This window comes from Larus michahellis, chromosome 5 (genome assembly GCF_964199755.1).
Source record: "Larus michahellis chromosome 5, bLarMic1.1, whole genome shotgun sequence".
NCBI lineage: Eukaryota > Metazoa > Chordata > Aves > Charadriiformes > Laridae > Larus > Larus michahellis.
Genome location: NC_133900.1, coordinates 16,839,076 through 16,864,204, shown reverse-complemented (window position 1 = coordinate 16,864,204; position 25,129 = coordinate 16,839,076). Strand labels below are relative to the sequence as shown.

At 39.7% G+C, this 25,129-nt stretch overlaps 1 protein-coding gene across 7 annotated transcripts in view; it reads right to left on the bottom strand.

Moving 5' to 3' along the window:
* The window catches only part of ELF2 (E74 like ETS transcription factor 2), a 45,650-nt gene extending 30,475 nt beyond the window's left edge, over window positions 1-15,175 (bottom strand). For 4 of the 7 annotated variants that reach the window (XR_012587242.1, XR_012587243.1, XR_012587241.1 and 1 more), the window contains exons 1-3: window positions 14,978-15,175; window positions 7,106-7,301; window positions 5,949-6,114 (exon numbers count right to left, since the gene is read on the bottom strand). Coding sequence is in view for 1 of the 7 variants with exons in the window: in XM_074588935.1 (XP_074445036.1) it covers window positions 5,949-6,114; window positions 7,106-7,177 (238 nt within the window). In the remaining 6 variants the exon portion in view is untranslated. Of the gene's footprint in view, window positions 1-721; window positions 825-5,948; window positions 6,115-7,105; window positions 7,302-14,977 lie in introns of all 7 variants that reach the window. The other 3 variants (XR_012587247.1, XM_074588938.1, XR_012587245.1) reach the window with 2 other exon arrangements.
* Window positions 15,176-25,129: the final 9,954 nt, after the last annotated feature.

Below are 25,129 nucleotides of genomic sequence, written 5' to 3'. Positions count from 1 at the left end.
ACTGAGAGTTTAATCAAGTTGTTAGAACGGCCAAATTGTTGCTCATAGTCAGCACGCTCTAAGGCAAACCGTTCTCCACTTCTAAAATTCTCACCAAACTGTCAGAGTAAGGAAACGAAGTTCAATCAGTAGGATATGTCAGCGCCACCAAAACGTACAGCTGATGTTCGTGTTAACTCATTTTCTGTAAGACTCAGTTAAATCAAATGACATCTGGACAGAATGAATGCTAATATTGTTTTGTTTATCCCTTACATACACATGCCATAATCAAAGGTAAGATTCTAACCAGATCTAATACTGAGTTCTTAGTATATGACATTTAACAACTGATGAAAACTTATCTGAGATAAAAGAGTTCACAGGCTCAAATTCACATAGAAGAAGTCAGAAGGCAGCAGTTTTAATCATAACAAGAAAAGACATATAGAGGCAGAAAGAAGCACAGGTAATAACTAAAGACTTTACATAGTAACACAAAGCTGGTTCCCACAGTGGTAACAGTGTAAGTAGTAACCTCAAATTTCCTCTGTAAAAAATTTTTCTTAAAGTATATAATTTATTCATGCATTTGTTTGAATTAGGGGAGGAATTAAGCCTAAACTCACTGTTTATTCAACCTCCTCCCTCCTTAAGGATGGCTATCAATTTACACGACAGTTTCAACTGAACTTCCTGGTGGAGAAAAAAAAAAAAATTAAGAGATTATAGACAAACATACCATTATTGTTGTCTTTGTAGCTCAATATTTTTCCATCAGATCGTAATCCTGGAGGGGCTCATTTTCAGATCCCCATTTTTTTTCATGCAGATCTTCTACCCCCCTGTGGCAATAACATTTTTAGAATTAAAACAGACTTTCAACTTGCACCACAGGGAGGATTTTTGATGGAACATCAAATTAAAAAGATGTGGTGACAGTTCACAAGTCGAATGACATCTCAACTTCTCGAAAGCAGTAGTTTTGTTTCCTCTTTAATCTTAGAGTTGTGAGGAAAAAAATCACAAAGCTGTAATTGCCGCTTTGATGATTAATAAAAAAATAAGGGGAAAAATACTATTGATACGAGAAGTTAGATTCAATTAAATCGGGGTCTATATTGGCAATATGATTTTGCTATATTTGCAAAATATAATTTTGCTATTACTATGCTATATCCCTTCGCTATCAAGGGGATCAGACTTTACTGCATTTACAGTAACATTTGCTGAATAGCTGCCTACTGTTCAACAAAATTTGTAAACAGCAAACAAGACCGGCTTTGCAAATTCATCATAAGTGAGGTAACACAGAAAAAAAAGTAGTACCTGTGCAAGCATAAGATCAGTACGAAGAGTGTTCAGAAAGTACTAACCAATTTTAGTGACAATGTTCCAGATAACTTGGCATTTTTAAAACCGCATTATCCTACTTAAATAGTCATCTAGTGCCTTATTTGACTAAAAGACTAGGTTTCATCCATGTATAAGATCTGCAGATCATGACTTCAGCGCTGCACGTATGGTAAAGTGAAAGATCAGATTACTCCATTAACACACCTACACATCCACATTATGGGTTCTGCGTCGTGACAGACAAACTGAACTACAGCAACTGTTAATTTCAGACTGGCTGCTTCTTTAAAGACAGCAGCTTCTGCTGTTATGTAAACTACAAAGGTTTTGCTGAATAAATCCTAAAATTGAAGGGCTAATTACTTTAAGGACAAATAACGACTCAGGAAATGGAAGCCAACAAAATTTGGATATTAGTAACAAAATTGTTAAGAAGAACGTACTGTTTATGACATGAACATTTTCACTGGAGCAGTAAACAAAATTGTAAGACTGTAACTCAGGCCCCAATAGTCTAAAGGTACCACTCTAAGAATGATGTCATACACATAGGAAAAGAAATTTAAACACCACGTCAATCTAAAGCTTATACTTTCCCTTTCAAACATTACAAAAGGCACTCACTGCTTCCACTGAGCATGTCATAAGGTCACCTGAAAAGATCAAAATTCCTATATTTTGTCTTTCCTAGAAAATTCCTGAATTCCTTTGTCAAGATTTTTCCTATTCCAAGCAGACAGGCAGGGTTTTTTCTGCAATAGGACAAAAAATTAACATAGCTTGAACCAGTAAGTCTTTCTTGTTTGTTAACTCTTGGGTTTTACTTTTATAGTTAATGGATTAATTATAATTAAAGATCCTTGATTAGTGAATCAAGATAGATCAGGATAGAAACAGGCTGGATGTGAGTCTGAAAGGCAATTCCCCCCCATACTCCACTAGAATTAACTAAAAATTCATCTGTATTTATAGAGATGGCTATTTATAATGATTATATAGCATAGTATTTGAATCGTGGTTTCATAAATGCAAGAAGTTTTTTAATACAAAACAACATTACGGGTCCTGATTCTGCCCTTGGATCAGTACTGACAGTCCTCACAGTCCCAAATCCAATCACAGAATAACAAACCACGAATAGAACCGTTCCATGCACAGCACAAATCATCTCGTACTGTCCTAAGTAAATTTTACCACATCAGCTACCCCACTACTTTTATCACAAAGGGTACTGATCCCTACCTCTGAAGGCTAGAATAATGTTACATTTTACTAAATTCAGCAGCTTTAGATTAACTGCAAAGTAGCCCCAGGCTCTTGGAATTTGTACGTTGTAACATCGTAAAGCATGTAAGTCAGCAGTTGGAATTGCCAGAGGACTGTCACAAGAAGGAAAAAGAAAAAAAGATCAGGTCCATGGCCGGCAGTAGAGATACTGACAACTGGGCTTGTGTTATGTTATGTGAATACATATCACTTCAAATACTGCCAAGACTTCTTTAAGACGGGTTTTCAGTATTTACCATGCTCTCTGTAAAGTCTAGAGCCACTAAAAGTATTAAGTCTACTTATTCTTAGTGCAACTACTATACATTTATCAAATAATATAATTTTTTTTGTAGCAATTCTGACATTTATGAAGTAGAATCAATTGAGACTAATTTAACAACAATGGACTTTCCTTTTAAGATGCACAGAAATCAAACCATTGCACTTATCTAAATTAGGATCATTAGCATAATAAAGGTTATGTTAGTATCTTAAAATGCTCTTTACATAAACATTATTATACCTTCTTTACTTGTTTCTGCCTTAGCCTGCTTTCTCATTAACGTTTACTATGGCACCTTTTACCACCTCTCCAACATCAAATTGCTTCCTACCCACAGCCCAGTATCTCTTCCCTTCCCCTACAAAAATAAAAATCAAAAAAAAATGCTCAGATTCACTCCCCTGCAAATTATTGCTAATAATGGCGCATTACCAAAATTAATGTTTCTTGGGGCCTTTATACTTCCTCTCCACCCATTTTACGTCTCTGTATGAGCAATGAATTCAGAAAGATTCTTGGCTGTACCAAAATCTGTTGGTCAAAACACACGCCCCACAAGGCTGACTCCCTCAGAACCATTGAAAACAAGCACTTCTTTTCATCAACACTAGATACCTTTACTCACTGTCACGTACAATTACACCGTGGAAACTGCACTGGATTAACGGTCTATATACTATACAAATAATAATGAAAAGTTGGAGTATTGGAATGGGTGTGCAAGGGGAGATTACCTCTCTCTTCAAAGACCGTTTGGAATCACAAATGATAATATTTATTAATAGTTTTTAAAATCTTCATTAGATTTTAATTTATCCTCTACACTAGTGTAAATTGGGTTTTTTATTGCACATTATCTTTAATTTTTATATCAAAACTATTAAAACAAATTTTTAAGTATTTGGACTGATGTAAATATTTTATTATGTTGTTATACCAAATTTTTAAAGACCTATTAATATCAAAGTTATTGTGAATTTGAAAAAGAAAAACACAAAAAAACTACCACACAAAAAACCACCACCAAATTATCTGCAGTCAAGACACATCCCTTAACACCTCCGGTCACAAAAATCACCAAATTATATCAACTACACCATAAATTTTAAGACTGTACTTTCAAACATCAAGATTTGGAAGCAGCCACATGTCTCTTCCTTTGAACAGTAACTTAAATTAAAAAAAAAAAAAAAAGATTCCTACGAAGAGCTGCAAGTTTTCAATTGTCATTTCCACTAACTTATTGCGGCTAGAAAATGATACTTAAAAACATACAGAGTACATGGGCAGTAGCTCTTTATCCTAAATTAACTGTTCTGTTAGCCATTAATCTATCAAAAACTTACAAGAAACACCATATTTAATGTTTAAAAAAAACCATTTCTGAATGCAAAAGCCTTCAAAGTATAGGCTCTTAAAGGTTTTCAAATACAAGTTTCATTTAATTTATAAAACTCAGCTTCTTTGGAAGAACAAGAACACACTCATTTCTCATTTACCTTAATCTTAAAAGTTTTATTACCATAGTCAAAAATATATATAAAAAAATATATATATATTTCATATCCTTTCTTTACAGGAATTTGTTGCATTTGTAATTATCATATTTAATTCAAAACACATTTCAGTAAACTGGAATTGCAAGTATTCTCCCAAAACCTGAACCATTTGTTCATGCATGTCTTACGAAGTTGATGCATGTGATTTTTCATGCAGTGCTACAAGAGGTAAACATCCAGTTTCAGAAAGATGTTTGAGCTATTGCATCCACTGTTTAGGGAGAAATTTGAAGTGAAACATACCTAATCCGGTGGGAATGCACATATATTTACTGGGCTGCAAATTCAAACAGCTGAGAGAAGAGTCTCTCAGCTTTGTTTTGCTTGCCTGACATCATGAATTCAAACTCCAACTCTAAATTAGGCAGCCCAAGGATAGGAACATACACTATCCATGGTCCAGTCAAGTGGTCTCACCAGTTCTGCATGGAGTACCCAAGAGGACCTGTCCTCCCTTTGGTTGCGCTTCTACATGCTCCCTACCCCAGCACTCGTCAGGCCCTTGGCTGAGCCATGTCAGCATGCTAATCCAACAGAAAGTTAACACAACAAAAATAGAGAACAGTTGAAGGTCTCCCTGCTATTTTTTCCTGCAAAATTCGCATACTGAAATGGCTAAAAAAGGTTCAACAAGTATGAGAAGTAGCACAAGAAAGCTAGCGGGAGGGACAGCAAGAACTGCAGCACTGCAGCAGCATGGCAGTCAGATGTAATTAGGTTTCCAGAGAAGCACAGCTTTTGTTTTCTTCAGTTTATATAGACTTTGGTCCCCCTCAGAAAGTTCAAAGCTCCCGATTGTGTTCTTTGGAGAGAGGTGTACAGGAAGGTACACGCTTATTGCTAAACAGGTCAGCTGCTTTAACGCCAGAGCTCTACTCCTTTCTTCATTCATAACTCATTATTTTACTATATAGCTGAGTTAATTTCAATGTACTAGGCTTTTTGCCCATAAAAGGACATTCCAACTCCGTTCCCCCCAGCCATGCACTCCTGCCACTAAACCAGCAAAAAAACTGCTCTTGGACCAAAAAGGCAGGATAGCAAGGGACAGAGGACAGAGCTCATGGGAAGGGGAAAGAGTTGGAAAGAGTTGGGTAAATACAACCGCGCAGTCCATACTGCCAGCTGCCAGCAGTTATCTGTCTCAGACACATTGTGAAACTAAATTCTAACCATCCTCCTGGCTCAGCTGATTTTTAGAAACTCCAAGTTTAGTTATCTAGTTAACCCCCTGCATAAATAGGTAACAGACATAAATGAAGATCCACTTACTCATGAGGGCAGATGGTGTTAGAACGCAGCGCCCTGAACCTAAGGTGACATTTTTACCTGCCAAGCCCCAATCCTGTCACCACTAAAGCTAAGTAAAACTAAGTTTAGCACAAAGAGATGCAAACCCAGGTCAGGATCTCCACCCCATGGGTAAACACAAAGTCACATTCCTCAGGGCCTTCTAAAAGTAAGAAAATCTCATAAAAAAAAAAATATTATAAGTCATCTACCTGTTTCCACAGTTTCAGTCTCAATTTCTTGTTCCTCTGCTACATCTTGCATCAGGTAGGTCTCGTCATCATAAACCAGGACCTGTGCAGCGTAACCCTGCTCTAGTCTGGCACTAGGAACTGGCTCCACAATCACTGCTGGGAATTCAGAGACTGGCTCATTTTCCTATAGAAAGAAAAAAAAATAAAACCCAACAAAAAAACCCCCACACTCTCAAATACTGCACTGTTGAACTCAACAGCAATATTTTCTTCTTCTACTTTTACATATTTATGGAACAATGATAATAATTTTAACAATTTTTAAAGCAAATTTTCTTCTGAAGCAAGAGATTAAAAAAAAATAAAAGATAGCTTATCATCCATCAAAGGGACCTTCCTGAATCTCAAAGATATTTTCCTGGCTTTAAGAACTTAAAATGTAAAGCATCAGACAGCTTTAAGACATTGAAAAAGGCGAAGCTTTCTAATTAAGACACTCAGCTGTGGGAAGCGTTTCTTCTTCCTCTGCTTCATGAAATGTAATCAAAGTTTTGCGTGTGTACTGCAACATACCTACATCTGACCTCTATCTTATGAATACTCATGTTTTGGATTAAGTACATAAGCTATCACAAAAGAACTGGCTACTTCAAAGGCCATACGCCTATCTACTTATTTAAGGATCAAAATGTCTGTAACAGCACATTTAAGCTGTTAAAGTGTTACAGAGAAGTGGAACTCTGCCAGATTCCATATACTATGAGCTACAGGCTAGTAGAATATATTTATTATTTGTCAATAAGAATGCAAAATACAAGCAAATAAGTTGCGTTGGCTAACTTTGAAAAAGATCCTTGTATTGTTCTGCTCATCTTGTTCTACACCTCAAGACACATCTGATATCTTTAAAGAGATGCCTAGTATAGAATTTAATTTTGTAAACCCAGTCTACAGTTGTATTGCAGACTTCAAAACTTACTGCTTCCACTTCTCTGTGATAATAAAATCTTCTAATAAAAGATATTGGAAAAATGGGCTGCTCTCTTCCTCCTCACACAACAATCTCTAACCCATTTCACTTGCTTTCACAGCAAGTTTACAGTGATTTTTTTCTTTCAAATTAAGATAAAAGGTGTAAAGTTTGTTAGTACATAAGTGTTACTTATTTTTCTAACCTCTTGATTTTTTATTCCATTGCTGTCGAACTCCAGGCCAGGGCCTCCAGTGTCAATCACTGCTGATGTCATGGTGCATCCCCTGAAGACACTTTGAAAGCTCTTATCTATCCTGAAGACAGTAATGCTGATAGCCGGAGGTTATCCAAGGCTTAAATTCACAATCCACTTCTATTAAACAGCTAGTCAGAGGTGACTGAAACACAAAATAATTTTAAGTAAGTTATTTGTATAGTTTATAACCAAAAGTCTTCCAACATTTAAGAAAGCTATTGAGTGCTACATCTCTACATCAAAACAGGGCATCAGTGAACACAACAGATGTTACAGAATGTGCTGACTTTGGTAAAGTTAACACTGAATACTGCCGCACAACACAAGTGTCACACTAACTTTTAATGCTAAGATGGTGCAATTTCAGTTTGGTTCTTTGCAATTGTTAATTTCACACAAGTCTAAAAACAAATAATATCCTTAGATATTGTCTATCGGACAAAATCATTAATTTCTCATTGAGGTCAAATATCAACTAGTTTTTTTTGAGATATACATACATTTGAGTTAGTGTAGCTTATCTAAAGTTACTGTTTTCCTATTAAATTAGGAGATTTGTTTTTCAATTACATTTTCTTCTTTGTGCTACTAGTTTCATAGTCATTTCATAAAGCTATAGTTTCATAAAGTTCCATAAAGCTCTCAAACATACTGCCTTTTTAAAGCAATGCATATATAATACACATCTCCCAAATACATACCTAATTCCTAATCTACAGTTTTCTTTGAAATAAAAAACATTGTAGCAGTTCCTCTTTTTTTCCTATAGCAGAAATTCTTATGAGCCAAAAAAAAGTCGTTCCACATTATAATGCTTTAATTTGGGTATACCACACACTCACTGAACTTATAAAGATACATAACCTCCACCTTCGTGAATTTCTTTATAACTAGATTAACAGCAGTGCTTTGTTTCTAAACAACTGCTATTTATTTATTCTGAATAAATATTATTACTCATATCCTGTCTTTGGAAGAGACAAATAATCTGTGTTCGTAAACCTTGGGCTGCGAGGAGCAGTTTACTACTTCAAGATGCAAACTAAGAAGTTTGGCTTCTTAGCTGTACAACAGAAACCACATATTCCACGTGAGACATAAGAACCCAATCTGATATCAATTACCCTTGTAAGTAACTCCACTGAGATCAATGCTTTATAACAGAAGCCAGAATTTATCCCAGCATTTTTAATAAAATCCATCCACTAAGAAAGCTAGCACAGTCACTGAGGTCTGCAAGAAAACGGGATCTCCCAACACACACTGAAGAAAAGAAAATATAATTAATACTCCAATGGGTAAATTCAATAAGCCTGCTTCTCAAGAGCAGGCAGCCAGCTTAAACTAAATTAATCTTGCGCACATAGGGAAAAGCTAGCTCAGATTCACGCAGAGTAACTGGGCTTCCTATGGGCATGGAAATCTTTATAGGCACAATAACTTAGGTATACTAGTAAAAATTACAATTACTGATCTCCCCAACTGGATGTCAACTAAGCAAGTCAACAAAAATGTATGATGCCAAAACTGTTTAACAACTTTCATTTATCAAGGTATTAAGGATTCTTTAGCACACCATAAAAATATGCTCAGAGGCATCATTTATGTTGCCATACCAACTTAGCACACAAAGTCAGTAGCCACACAGTGGATGGCAGGTTACTACAAAAACACAAACAACAACAACAAACCCCACTAAACAAACAAACAAAAAAAGAAACCTGACACAGCAGAGTAAGTTATTCATATTTTTCACTCTTACATACAAAAAGGAGAATAAATTCTGATAGCAGCTTTCTAGGCAACTAATCCTCATGAAATAAAAGCGCAGAACAGGAGATCATCTTAAATCATTGTCATAGTAGTAGCAGAACAAGCACAAGGTATATTCCAAAAGAAAGTAAAAAAAATATATGCAATTTGGGGAAAAAAAAAGTAATGCTTTTTTTGCTTACATAGTTTGTCATCTTGACATGAGAAAGCATGATTCATACCTTAAAATATTTAATTTGTAATAGCACAGAAAACCAAACATAGTAATACTTTATTTTCCATTGTTTCATTTGTAAAGCTAGCATCGCTTTTTGATTATTAATATTTTCCCTGATGAAAAAGAAAGCAAAGACTTCCTCTGTTTCCCAAACAAGACTCAAGCTGGAAAGTCTTTAACAAACATCCTTGGAGTCATATACACCTGTTACCCTTCAGGCTTTTAGCACAAAAAGTCTACTCTCTACCTGCCTATCAATTACCACATTATTTCAAAAGTCTTCAAATCCAGAAATATGTAAAGTAGGAAAGCAGCTGTTTATAAATACACTAAAATAATCAATCAGGAGGAAAAATAAAAAAGTTACTTTTACTGTAAAAAGACTTTTTCCTCTTCTACAGTTTTCCATCTATGCCCATGCTAGAAATACTGCCAAACAACCAGAACGCAAAAGAGAAGCCCAAAGAATAGAGCCTGTATTTTAATGCATGGACTCCAACCGATTTCAAACATCATCACTACTCCAGCAACTCAGACTTCTATCTACATAAGAACATATAATGCTTCAGGTAGTACTTTTGCATAGCTTAAGCATGTCACAAAGCTAATTTGGTTCTCATGCAGTATATTAACGCAAATAAACAATCACACACTTGACCATGTGCACTGTATATTCATATTTTATGTACTATAATCCCACACAGGTGGCCAAACACCTGCCAAATCGTAACAACCAAAACCACTTAATACTGTGTACTACGTCAGGCAATGCCAAAAAACTGCTATTCCTGTCTCCTAGGTTACAAGAAGTTTTGATGACTTTTGCACTGATTTCTCTCTACATGAATTACCAATTACCTATAGAACCGAAGATACGGCAATGCAGTAACCTAAATGATAATCCTCATTTTCTAGTTCCAGCAGAAATTCACAGCGAGTAAGAACCTTACAGGGGAAAATACACAGAAGAATGAGTGAGATGCTAAACGTTAGCATTCATTTAAAGGATGGTATCTTTAGACTGATGGCACAGAACAGTCTAGAAAAAGAATAAGTGAAAGACGCAAAGTCTTTACGTAACAGGATTTGAACTTCATGCTAAGAGTCTTGCTATTCAGCAACCTTTTCAAAAACCTGACAGAGTGGGGAAAAAGGCAAGCCTGCTGGCCAGCGAGTCGGAAGATAAAAGAGTTTCAGTTCTGTCTGGTTTAGAAGTTCTAAGTTAAAACAAACGCACAAACACACCCCACACACTTAAGTGTACGTTAGAGTCCTGCAGATGCACCCCTTTTGAATGAAGCAGCTAAGTGTTTGCCCTCTTCCCTTTGCCTAAGCGGTATGTCCTTGTGGAAGTCTTTTTGCTTCCCCCTCAAATTTCAGTAGAATACTGAATCTATTTCCCATCCTCTCCCTAGCAAGTCACAACAAATTTGGCTTCTGTGCAAGGAAAAGACTGCCTAGCCACTTTCAGAAATCAGTTCCAAAATTCACATTTCCTAAGGCTGAGACAAAAAGGCCAAAAGACCATTAGACTCAGAGTCTTAAAGTAAGAGATGACTCCGGTTTTTAAGAAACTGGGTTATCCCTGGTGATACAATTAGTCAGCACAGAAGCTGGTTCAAAGTACGACTGGTTTTGAATTACAGAATGACGCGCAGAAAGATTTATTTTTTTTCAATTAAAAAAAGTACAACCAAAACCAAAAAAAACCACCACACAATACAAGTTTAATTCCTCTCTGGACAGGTGTTCACAAAAAAGCAAAATATGGAAGGAGATCAGAGGGGGAAAAAAAATAAAAATAAAAGAAAATAGCTAACATTTCCAAAAGACATGACCAAATCATTTCATCAAAAATCTGACATCTGCTCCTGTTCCTCCTGGTCATGGAAAATGCAGAGAGAAACTAGTTCTGAAACATTTGGAATATCCCTTACAACAGGGAAAACAGCTTTACTGCGTCATCCGTTATTTTTATACGTACCTCATGGGAAAACAAAAACAAGTCTAGGTGCTCCCACCCTCAAAAAAAAAAAAAACAACCATATCACAAAAATCTGAACCTTGAAGCCACACTCTTTGCCTCAACAGCAAGTAGTTTCTAACTGTTTACCGCTACAAAAGACACAACCAAGACTCAAGTTTTTGATAGTCAAGAAGGTCAATTACAGCACGTACATCTTTAGAGGCTACAGGGCGCTTGTCATAAAGGCTGCAAATACCAAACAGTTTATTCACATATTTAATAGTACATTTATATGGCCCACATTTTGTGTCCAAGTGTCTGCCTACAAGAAATTCAAACGTCCCTCTTATGTTTCAGCAGCTACCAGAGAAGCTTAAAAGCACTGCAAATTACAACTGTAACACGTAGCAGTCCCACAAAAACCAGAATCTTGTCTATCCCCCTGTGCATAATCACCTATCAAGTTAACAGACAAGCAAACATACAGCTGAACAGAATTAAAAATAATAATTGAAAAAACAGCGTGGAAAGGATGGGAGAGTGTCACCCCTATTAGGCCACAATGAAGTTACTTAGGACTAGCTTCAAAACAAATCTGCAAACAGTTTTAGTACACTTTTTTATTTAAACTGAAATAAATTTGAAAAAAAGATGCACACACTCATATCCACACATGAAAACAAGACAAACATGCAGAAGACTGGGCAGCAGTGACCAGAGGCAGCTGCTCCCACAGCACTCAGAAGAAACATAAGAGTACTTGGAACAATGTCCCCCTTTTATTCAGCTGGCATCCCAAATCCTGAGGAGAGATTTATGTGGATACCTCCACAGATGCAACCACAAGAGCAGGACTGCAGCCAGCAGTAGCATCACACACAACTTTTTTTTTTTTTTTTTTTTCACAAAGGCCTTCTCTTGGTTTAATCAAAAAGAAGTTAAGGAAACCGGCTTGAAAACAAAATTAGTTATATGCACAGAAATACACCGGCCAAGATCACTGCAGAATCCCATTAACTATAACAAGGCTTCCAAGGGTACAAAGGTGGTCTTTCATAAGCAGCACCTCAAATACACCAGTAAATGTCACTATCACTCCAATACATATAAACCATAGCACACACTGTAAAAAGTTTTTTATGTTGACTGAAAGTTCTTTTTTAAGACATTTTCCCAGATAATTTTTACAGCTCTGGCAAACTGATTCACACTGACAGTTGTAGAAGAAATGGTGAATTAACTTTTTTTTTTTTTGAAACCTAGAACAAGTCTAAAAACTGAAAAACTAAGTTACTGCGAAAGCTGACAGAGGAAAAAAAAAATTAAGCTTGTAAATAGCTAAAGAATCAGGGGACATGCTCAAAGAGGATACACAGCAAATCTTTGCATCCACAACATCAGAGGAACAAAACAATCCATGCAATCTGTAGTACTTTATAAATTGCACCAATCCCTAAAAGTTACAGAAAAGAAAATCAAATTGAAGAATCATCAAAGCAAGTAATCTTGGCCACATGATACTTCAGAAGTTTCCAGGACAATAATTTTATTGCTGAATGCACAGAAATTATTACATCGTATCAAATTAATGATGTACCAAATCCAGTATGGAAATAGAGGAAGTCCTTCCATACATATTTAATTTGATAATCTGACCATCCGAAATTTGCTCTGAAACCTCAATAGCTAAAGCTGATGAGCCCCAAAACATATAAGCTTATAATCACTTAAAAACTATTAACGTTCTGCAAAAAGCTTTGTGGCTTCAGCAGGCTGCTTCTGGACCTTCCCGTATTTCATCCTATTAGCAGGCTCTCTTCCCACTGCTCTCTATTTAAAGATCCCCTGAAACCTTCTCTTCCCTCTTCCCCCTGAAACCTCCCCCTCCCAGAAGCCTCATACACATACGCTTAGTACCAGCACTTCTCTTTCCACCGTGTCAATTGTTGGTCCTTAACATCCATTTCCACTCCCCAGCAAGACAGAGTAGGGAGCAATTATTCATCGTTTTACATAATAAAAGAGAAGAGACGGACAAAATTAAATATGAGGATGCTGGTTTAAAACAAAGAAAAAAAAAACCAAAACACACACAAAAGAAGGTAGTGCACACAAACTATGTAATTCATTTTAATAGGATATTCTAGAGGTCAAAAGAGTAAGTTATAAGATTTAAGTCAGACAGCTTTATGGAGGTAAAGCCCCTGAATGGCTTACGCGACTATTAGACACAAAGATGCACGTACAGTCTGAAGTTTAGGGACCTTCTGAACCAGGTATTACTGAAACCTGAGAGGTGGAAAGAGTATGTCACTGAAGGTACTATATAAAATATCCATCCTGTTCCCAAAATCTAAACCATCTGATCCTGTCCACTGTCAGAGATGGAGTGAGAGGAGAGGGAGGAAGAAGATCTTGGATCAGACCCATTACACACAGTTTTGTAGACTTTATTTCAAGGTTCTTAAAGAAATAGAAGTTAAGTTTTGTGGTAACAGTCACTGACACAGATCTCTCCTGCAGTACTCAATATAACAGATGACTTCATGACATCCCTTCTCAAACAATGATATGGGGTTTTCAACATACCCTAGTAAAAGACATTTCTATAAAGTGATCCGAAACTCTTACGTTCTTCAAGCTTTCCCCATATCAACAATGTTCACACTTTTGCCTCATTTCAAACTTATAGCACAAAACACGCAACAAGGATATTTCTACATTATTTTAGGGCACAGAAGTACCTGAATTGCTTTGAAATTTTATTCTTAGAGCGTTGTTTTTATGAGTCTTGAGAATCCTCTAGTGATTATATTCCTATATCCCCTGAGCTCAACTTCGTTTCTTGTTATTTGTCGACTAACTAAGAAGTTTGATGCTCAGATACACTAATTAGAAAGTGCCAAAAAGCTTTAGGATAAAATTGCAGGAAGTTGAATAACAATCAGCACAAGGAAGACAGGCAACTTCAAAGCACGACAAGAGACGAACTCAGTGGATGGAGAACCCTCCTCACAAATTGATTGCTTTTAAACTGACAGTCGGCAAGCTTTAGCAGTCGTTGCTAAAGAATGGTTAAAAACAAAAAAGTCACAAGGAGCATGACAGTGACTAGCCATAAGACGCAGAATGAAGAACTGAATTATTGGGGGGGGGGGGGGGGGGGGGGGGGGGGAGAGAGACATGAAAGAACACATCCAAAAAGGCAACAGATAAACACCAGAGATGTCATCTCTGTCCATGGAAGCACAACATCGTGCAGGCACGGTAAGGCGTTAATTAAAAACACGCCAGCCCTCAGCTGTTTAGCCAGGGTGCCCCAGAGCAGGGCTCGGGGCGGCTGCGGGGCCGGGCCGGGCGGCGGCAGGCCCTGCGGGGCTACCCCACCGCCCGCCCGGGAGGAGCCAGCACGCATGACAGCCGCCGGCCAGCCCGCCCGCCCGGGCTGCCATCTTCTCCCGACGCCCTGTGTAAACAAGGCGCTGCCCCCGCCGCGCTGCCCCGGCCCGGGAGGGGCTGCGGGGCCCGGACAGGCCGTCCGGGGCCGGGTTAACCCTGACAGCCGCCCGCCGGTCCCCAACACCCCGTCCGCAGCCCGGGCCGGGAGGAGAGGGGCGGCCCCGGCCCAACAGCCGCTCCGCCGCACCCAGCCCCATGCCAAACCGAAAGTGCGGTGGGAGGGTGAAGCCGGAGCGACCCCCAGCCCCGCCACCCCGGGGGCCGCCCCACACCCCTCGGCGGCCGCCTCCCGGGACGGGCCGGTCCCGCGGCCCCCTCACAGGGTGGCCGCCCCCTCTCCCTCCCTCACAGGGCCGCCTGTCAGCGCCCGTCCCGCCCGCAGGAGCCGGCGCCGCGCCCTTACCATGCCCCGTACAGGCCGCCGATCCGTCGCGTCGCCCGCCGGGGCGCCGGCAGCGGGAGCCGGTGGGCGCCGCCCGGGCAGAGCCGGAGCCGTGGCCGGGGCCAGGGCCGCCCCAGCGGCAGGAGGGGCGGGCGCAGCGGCGCAACCTGCCCGGCCCCGGCCCCCCTTCCTCCTCCCTTTCCCCCTCCCGCCGCCTCTGCACATGCTCGCGCCGCCCGGCGCGCGGGGGCGCTGTGGGCATGCGCGGCCGCCCCGCGCCTGCGCCCGAGCCAGAGCCGTTGGGCCCGGCCGGGGCGCGAGGCGCCCCTCAGGGTGCGGCCGTTAACGGCCGGGCAGGGAGCCCGCCCCACGGCGGCCCTCCCTCCCGCTCCCGAGGTCCCGTTCGGGTCTTCACGCCCAGAGCTTGAAGGGAATCGACGTACCGGAGGCAGAGAGCGAGGTTGAGGGGAAAAACCCTGGCAGACAGGCTCTCGGTGACCCTCCGCCGCGGCCCTGACATCGGAAAGGGGTGAGCAGCTGCCTGCTTTCAAAAATCCTTCCCAACGTTTGCATACAGCCACGGAAGGGTAATTATTTTCGGCAGTTGCTGTCAGTATGTCAGATAATGAGCTGTCCATGCATCTGAGCAGCTGTGGAAGAGGGGTAACAGTTTCAAACTAGAAGAGAGTAGGTTTAGATTAGATATCAGGAAGAAATTTTTCACTGTGAGGGTAATGAGGCGCTGGAACAGGTTGCCCAGAGAAGTTGTGGCAACCCCGCAACTTCTTCAGGTGTTCAAGGCCAGGCTGGATGGGGCTTTGAGCAACCTGGTCTAGTAGGAGGTGTCCCTGCCCAATGAGCATTACGGCCCCTTCCAGTCTAAACCATTCTATGATTCAGGCCTACAGAACTGGGACTTGTAGGGACAATGCTGAAATGTCAGTTTCAAGTTTTCTTCTGTCACACCTGTCTCTTTTAGGGCGCATAGGTTTTGAAATTAGCCAAATTTGTAATGCAGCATTTGTTATTCCCTTGTCAATATGAGGTATATCACTGTCAGAGTCTGCTTGCAAACCAAGTACATATCAAGACTGTCTTGATCTAGCCTGGTCTGAGAGGTTTAGGACAGAATTGATATTCTGCTTTACAAATACTGGTCTTTAACCATTATACATACTCTTCATTGTGTTTCACAGTAATAAACAGAAGAGCTTTAGCTGAATAGGAGGCATTATATTTTCATTACAGACCAAAAAAAAAAACCAAATTAAATCACATTGCCAATGAGACTTTAAACATAAAGCCACTTTTCCAAAAGGAACTCTAGACTGAAGGTTTTCTGTTCAAACTGATTTGGGCCCCCTTGTGCCTGTACATTGTAAAAGTCTGCCCTACTCCTTTTTAACAGAAGCCTACTGAGCGCTGTGCGGCACTACACAGACGGTACACAATCGCACATGCGTGCTCCTCACCTCCATCAGTGTGGAAAAGCACTTCTCTGCTACATCTCAATTTCCATCTGACCATCCACAACTACAGCTATCTTGGCACTCCTGTTCACCTTCTCCTCCACCAAGTCTGATTTCCAATCCTCATTTTCCGCCTTAGGCATATTACCACGTACTGCTCCACAGGTCTGTCTCCTGTTCCTTATGCATTTAAACTGTGTATTTCTTTCCTCTGCATCTTTGCAGAATCAGCTTCCTTTCCTAAGGAAATAAGACCTTTCAAGGGTCTTTAGGCCCTAGAATAGGTTATGTACAAATCATAGTTTTCCAGGATATATAACATGGGTGGTTATTTTCCCCACAGGTGGCACAAACATCTCCCTGACAGTAAAGGTAGCCCTAAAAATATCAGGGCTGTGCTCTGAAGCATGGAAACATTGGAGATACTTTCCTTCCAAAAACACGTCAGGCGACATTAATAATAGATGGTGCTACCAGCAGCATCTTATGTAAGTGGCCACTACTGAGGTGTAAACTTAAAACTTAGCCGTCACTTTGTAATAAAGCACACATCATAGCAGATTCGAGGTCTTGCCACATGGTAAGCTTGCCAGACATTTAATAAGGCAAACATTTGGCTGTCATTAATGACAGAATTTGCTACTAGTTTACATTAAGCAATATGAAAATTAAGTTCGTGTGCTGTTTAAATGAGAGGTGTCACTTTTAGGTCTTTTGTTTATCTTTAAAAGGAAGCATTAAACTACATGGGGAAAAAATATAATTTATTATGTAGCTGATATCCATGTTGCTGCTAGAAAGCATTCAGTGTTTGCATATTAGAAAATGTAACCATTTTAATGTTCTAACATACAAGCAAATTGTACCAACAAAGATCTAAAGTTACAATCTCATAGAGGGTAGATGATGGAAGTTCACATTTCATAGGCCTTTGGACTAGATCGGAGATAGCAGTTGACAATATGAAATAAATGAAGACTACCTATAACTAAGAAAAGAACAAGTCAAAAAAAGGGTAGAATATTGTGAGGAAAAAGATTAAAGCGTTCATGGCAAAAATGGCCTTGTTTTAGGCTGGAAATAAGTCTAGCTGGATGAGAGTTTTAACCCTCCTTTCTAGTTCTTTTGCAGCCTGGCAGACCTAAGTGCTGTCAGCTTCATCTTTAGTGCTTAATTAGTCCTGATTTCACGTGCTCATGCGTTCAGTTGATTTTTTTTCTTCCTCTTTCCATGGTTTTAAGTTAAAATTCAGAAGAAGAAGAAAACCTCTTGCCATGATCCCTTTCATGGAGAAGAGCAGACGGGTTGTTTTTTTTCAAAACATAGGCCCACTGTCAGCTGAACAAAAGCCCTATAAACCAAAGCTGCTTTGTACATCTCAGTATCTCCTTCATGGTGGAGTCATTGGATGACATGGCGACCACTTAGAGGTGTTCTAAAGATAGACTTTAGGTAGTCCCTTCTGTAATGCTGATGTTCATTTACCTGCCACCTGCAGTCCTCTGTTTATTCAGATTTTCTGCACTCTCTGTTTGGACTCCACAGGACAAGTGTTTCTGCACCCCTTAATCTACTCTATTTATGCAACTCCCACTTCTCACTTTTTCTTCTAACGAGCTGAGCTGTACAGCCATTTTCTGTGGAAGTTCAGCAGCACCTCTCTGGGAGGGAGTCATGGCAAGTGCTCTCTGAGTGTAGAGACCTCTTGCTTCTCTGCAGAGAAAAACAGCACTGGTTTGAGATAACCACAATGGCATCTTCATTTCTTTCTCTGCTGCTGCTTTTTGTTTGTTTTATTTTGTTGTTTTTTTTTTTTAATGAAACTAGATTAACTCTTCATATAGAAAACTATTTTTCTTAAGAACAGCTCTTTTTGGTTTACCTTAAGCTAGTTGGAAATATTAAACTTCAAAATGAAAAAAGCAGAGCCACCAAGGGATTTGTATCAGTTCTGCTGAATTATTTTTTAAGTTATATAAGTTACACAGCCATTAAAAAAAAATAGTGGCCCTTTTCATCCACTCATGAGGTAGACCTGCAGTCAATTCAAAACTGCTATTGCTGGGATACTGCTGTGCAATAAGATGGGGTCAGCAGTTCAACAGATGCTTCTCTGCCCCTTTTGCATATAGAAAGCTGAGGTCCACATTGCTTTTTAAACATCGGTCCTCAAAAGACTGTAGCCTATTTAATTCTATATGCTAAGCTTACTGCCTCTGGTTGTTCAGATGAAAGGGGAAAGTTACACTGATTCAGACCCAGAAGTATGACCCAGAAGAGATGACCAAGAAATGACCCAGAAGAAATAAGAGAGTGAGGGTCCCACGACCCTTCTGTCAGTCAGTCCATTCTGTAAATCATTATTAATGAAGTAGCAGTAACTCTACAGGTGTAATTAGGGTTTTTTCCTTCCTAGGGTAGACTTGCAGAACATACAGACTATTTTGTGAAAACTCTAGAGACAGGGCAACAGTAAAGACTATTGATAATTTCTAAAATAAAAGTGGCAATATTTTTGTTTTCTTTGCTTTTTTGTGTCTTTTTTTTTTACATGAACTTTTAATAGACTCCATATTGTGTTTATAGAGACATAGAAAAGCATGCCATTTTTGCTGTGCGGTATTCCATCATCACTAAATTAATCTACAGTTTAGCCTAAGGAAACAAGCTTTACTGAAACCTAGTTACCTGTGTGTCTGCCCACCTCTCTATCATTCCTTTTCTTTTGACATTGTTTGCCAATTTCATCTCGATTTTATAAAAGGGTAGAGATCTCAAAGATAAGTTCCTACAAGTTTCAAGAACGCAAGCGTCAGAGCAGATGAGACCTACACCAGTGTGTGTCCCTACCAGAAAGCAGATATTTTTTACACTGACCCACAGCAGCCAGTTGATGTATCGATATGCATATAGCTGTGTCCCAGCTACATCAATGCTATTTCTTAGATGACTTGCTTTCTGCCCGGCTAAAAAAGAAGGTTATTTCAGATATATGGAGATGTAGTGGAAAACTGGTGTCACTATTGGGATTAGAAGACATGAGGAAGGGTGATGGGGCAGCAGCAAAAGGATCGCATGACCACAGAGGATACAGCTGGGATTACAGAGATAAAGATGACAAGAAAACTTCCATATGGAGCACAAATCCATGGTAAAACAAGCATTACAGTAGAGCTTGCTTTGCATATAGCTATGGAAAACATGAAGCTGCGTGACACACGTTAAAAGCACTTAGAAGACATCCTAATGGAAGCTCTGCTTGGTCTCGCATACATAGCGTGTTGCTATTTAATTGTAAACCTATAAACTCAAGGAAGCTCTAAGCATAAAATTATCCAAAATAAAGATAGTCTGTAGAAATCAAACACAAAATCCAATCCCTATGCTTGCTAAAACTACCAGTTGGATTCTAGGATGTTCGTTGTCAGCCTGCTACAAGGGATGTTACTGGCTGCTGCTTTACATATTACTCAAGCTGTCTCTGCCAGCAGGAAGGAAATTCCTGATGGGACGTTTGGGATGGATATTTTGCTGTATGTATTTGTCCCAACAGCAATCACTTCACTAACATGACTCTAAAACACTTGAACAGTCTTGCTTTTGCATAAGGTGATGTCTAAGACCCTAGCAAGCTCTCATAGGAAAAAACGTATTACGTTGTGAGCCGAGAGCTCAAAGATTATTGCTGGTGGAAAAATATCACTCAGAATGGTGAGAAGCTGGAATATTCTGGACAGCGTTATATCCTTGAGTCGCTGTACCCCAGTGCAGAGCAGACACAAAAGTCAGGAGACCAGTTCCTCATCTATCCTGCCAATGGGGTGTTTTGGCAGTTGACCAAGTTGGACAGATCCAAAATGGAGAAGGCTATTTTGACACGCTACTGATAACTGGAACAGATCTTCAGTCCCAGGAAACTGCAGGTAGCAATACCCCAAGTGGTCCAAGAAAGGACCACTGGATATCTATTTCATATATGACAAAGCAAAAATTGTTTCCGCAAGTCCTAAAAAACTTTATACCAAAGGTACAAAAATATGACAGAGAAGTAGCGGAGGATGGCACCAGTGCTTTCAATCCCTGCCACTGGGAGGTGCTGGTCAAACAGGCAGTCAATCCTAGAAAGCAAGTCAGTATTCACACTTTACAGGGGCAGGCAGCCCATCTCCCACAGCCACTCCTGCCTGCAGGGCAGGGGCAATACACCTTCTGGACCCCAGGCTGGGGATCAGGTTACCTTGGCATGCACAAGCGAGGCTCTCCAGCTTTCAGAGTTATTTTTGCAAGGATATGGGACGTAATTTAACGTCTATAAGTCTGATGATTCATGTGTTTCTATTGCCAAAGATAAATACCAGATAAATAAAGGTTCCATCTGTGAAGAATTCCGCATTTGGTATCTTCAAGTCAAAGTTTCAGACTTCTTGTTGCCCCCAAATGCAAGGTTTCTGTGCTATCAAGACACATGGCTAGTGTCAGCTTAACTCAAACTTACTTAAACTTTCTGTCTACCCCTTGATTTTATTCATGCTGTAAGCTACTAAAGCAGCTTATATTTTACAGTAAAGTCCTTTAAATCGCATGTCTAATCCTAATCTTTTCTGAATTCATTCTATCTTCTTTATAATTTCGCCTTAATGGCATACAAGTTAGAAGAAAAGAAAAGAAAACCTCAAACCAGAAAACAAACACACGCCCTCCTTTCCTTAAAAGTACAATGCTACTTTGCTTGTAAAGTAAAAAGCCCAAGAAGCTTCTGATCCTCAGCATTGCAGGGGTTGTAACGCCACTAATTACGCAGGAGTTATGTGATTAGAGCAGGAGAGCAATGCAATGCTGAAGCAAGCCTGTCAGGGGCAGGATTTTACCCTTGAATAAATTTGTGTTGCTTTTTAAGAAGGAAGGAATTATATGGATAGTAAAGGAGGAGTTTTTAGGAGTTTGTTGCGGTATGTTAGATATATTTTAAAATATAGCAGTTCAAATATTTCAGAAAAAAGAACCTGAGTTACAGTAAGTGTGAAAGAGGACTTTACCTCATTTTCACTCAAAAATACATGTAATGTATGTGGAATGTTGATTTTCTTAACTTAGACATAGCAGAAAACAGAATGCTCACACAAGACATTTCTGATACAGGAAAACCCTTTGGGAACTGTAGTGTTTTGTGAGAAGAAATTTCTTACAGAGACTATCTAGTCTTGTTTTCAAAGAAAAATGAGAAAAGAATCATCCTCAAAGACAAAGTTATCTTTCATAGCATGTTATTTCAGCATTGGAAACTACTTTTCGTATAGGAACATCCAAGCTCAGCAATTAGTAACTGTCTTCATGTGGACAGTGCCCGAGTGAGAGTCTCTCAGAACTGGTATAGAAGACAAGATTCAGAGAAGAGACGTGCTGAAAGCAGAAGAGTGGCGGTTGAAAAAATCAAGCTATTAAGGTTTTTCTCATAAAGTAACAACTTCAAACACTTCAAAGTCCTCTCTTTGTTTATAACGAAGACTGAATATTTTGTGTCACCTCCTTCTACCGCTGATACTTGTAATAAGTGAAAAGGGGCAAGGCTGCAGTGATTTTGGTTTTATAGAACTTCATTAATCATTTAAATGGAAACAAAGACATTCACATCCAGCCTCATTGTGTTCCCATTGGCAAGAACTGTCAAGCCTTGAACAGTTACTCCAGGTTTGGCTCCTCTTGCATTGTAATAGCCCCGGCACCAAATACTTTGCATTGGAAATTAGTCACTTACTACAACAGCGGAATGAAAAGGAAAGGATCTGTATGATTTGGATTTTCTCCAAACCACAATTAAACTTAAAAAAAAAAAAAAAATCAAGCCAATTTTCTCCAGTGAAAAAAACCATACATTATTCATGTCTTATGTATTGTTAATCTCCAGGTTTTGGGGATGGGAGATTCTTTCTGTGTTCTAGGTTTTAGTAATCATACTGCTTTTGATTTAGTGCCCTCTTCTGCTTGATAATGAGAGTGCAGTTGCCCAATGGTTAAATATTCTCAATTAGCTCTCACTGGAGAATAACATTTCCCAGTAACTACTGAGAAATAAAATAGCCTTAAGGAGGAAGAAAGATGACAAGAAAAAAAAATAAATCACATTATGGGAAGGTGATCAACAAATAGCCACAGACCTCAATAATTTAATTTAATTCCAGAGAGGGAAAAGGAAAGAGGGAATATGATCTTGATACATATTACTGTCTCTCCTCTTCCACTTGTTCTCTATATTTTCCCCTTTAATTTAATTGGTTTGCATACTGCAGTCAACACCGAACTGAGAAGACAAACTACGGGCAGCTGAACTTCCTGAGAGCACAGAAACTATAGCAATGTGTAACGCTTCCCCTAGGGCACAAGCAGAGTTCACACATATATCTTTTGGAAGATCATTGAGTCATGAAGGTTTAAAATAACAAAAACTATTTATCACTGAACAAGCAAGATTTTTAGGTAGTTAGGAGACACCAAATCTGCGCGTGAAGCCTATACAAATAAGTAACAGACCACATGAAAAAGAGTTTTCTATTCCACGGAAGCTTCTCATTTGTTTGATATACAGGAGCTGTTGAACATCAATCGCAAACAGCCTTTCAGAGCTTGCTAAAGCCATCATTTGGGTTTGGTAACACATCAGGAGGAAGTGGAGAGCATTTGCAGACAGCTGAACCACTAAGCAAATCATGCTGTTTCAACAACCTGTTTAATTACCTGTAGTTCAAGCAAATAGCAGGAGCAGCTCCAGTTTTAGCCCTTCTTCCCATCCCAATAAAGTTGGAGGAGGCAACATCTCCCACAGCATCCCAAAGAGGTAAGGACCAGAATACAGGAGAATCCAGTTACCTACGATGATATTTGATGCCTTTCACACTGGGATAGACCTTGTTTCCATCGTCCTACGCACCTTCCATCTTCTGCAGCAGGTGATCAGGGCAAAAGCAAAGCATACAACCAAGAACTTTCCTAAGAGCAGAACTGCCTGTCTGACAAGAGGGGCAGCAGTCTGTGGAAATGAGGTAATCCATGGGCGGCAGACCAAGTGATGTTAGCTCCTATGTCCTTCCACACAAAATGCCTTCTGTCCCTGCATGTTTCCCCCACCCCACACACACCTGTGCCCTCTGAGCTCTCCTGCAGCATTGCTGGCTCAGTCTTTCACCCCCAACCACGAGCTGAGAAGAAACAGCATCTGCAGTAGCTAATTGTGGCCACTGAAGTGCCACTCAGCTGCATCATATCATATGTGTGCATTTGCTCACCTGCTGGCAAACATCACGAAATAAGCTACTGATCTCCTCAGTCATCACCAAACTGGCAGGAACTTTGAGTCCTTCCTACCTCTCTGGTAAAACAGAATTTGGGGTTGGCTAGTTGGTTCAAAATTTATGAGGGAGAGGAAATGAGAGAGACCAACTGGTGGGGGAAAAAACACAGCCTTGGTTCTTGGCTTGGTTTGGGTTTGTTGGGGTTTTGTGGGTTTTCTCCCAGAAAAACATATAATAAATTGTATTTTATTCCATCATCAAAGCTTGCTGCACAGGCACAAGAAATCCTGCTTAAAGTATTTCACTCTCAGATTTTCTAAATTTTGAGTACCAACTTGCAGTGTGAATGAACTTTTTAAGTAGTTTTCTCATGTTTTTAAGAAGCAAATTAAAATAAAATTTTAATTCTATATTTATGTTAACACAGGCAAAGAGTAAAACTGGAACTCTTGGATGGACTTCATCTGTCTCCAGCATTTCAGCTAATTGAAGTGCTGCTAGCAGCAACAGGCTATCATCCTTCATGTGAACTAGCGCTAGAGGGAGGTGAAACGCTTTGCCAGCTGCTTCCGCAGATACTTGCTGCCTGCAGAAGAGCAATTTGCAGTTTGGACAAATTCGGGAATCCCAAGTTTTACTCAGCTTTGAAGTGTGTTGTCAAGAGCAAACCTTTTCCCCCCATCTCCTTCAGCCTTGCATTGTGTCTGCTCTCTGCTGTGATCTTCTTAATGAGCCAAAACTCTTTCACCATTTTCTATGGTTCAGCCTTTGTATAGCAACTCAAAAATTCACTTTTCTGGACGTGAAGGACAGAAAAATATTAATCCGTGTGGTAATTAGACTCCATGCTAACATGACTGATAAAAGCGATCAATGATGGCTAGAAACCACCTAACCCAGCAAGACAAAGAACTTCTGATTAAGTAACAAGGCATTCTGCACACGGTTATTGACTATTTATTTTGAAGAGCAGCCATCTGTGAATTGCAAAATATCTCTGTTGTTAATCTAGGATAATCAAGGGCTGAAGCAGACCATGCTGTGCTGCATGTCATCACAGGTAGAGTTTTGTTCTCAAGAGTAGTGTCCTTTTTATAATTAAAAAAAAGGGGGGGGGGATCTCTGACATGAAGCATACGTACAGTCTATCCTGGGACTCTTAGATTTTTTGAAATCAGAAAGATTAAAATCTTTGGAAAGCACGTCATAGGTTGTGTTTCAATTCTTCAGGCATCTATTCCCAAGGGCTAATATATTTTGCCATGTACCAGAGCAGTTCCAAAGAAAAAGTGACATTCAGCAAAGCCTACAATTTCAGAAACCCTACTGCCAGCTGCAGAAATTAGAAACAGTTTATTTTACTGGGAATAAGTGAAAATGATGAAATGGAACATTTAAGAATATGCATCCATCATAGG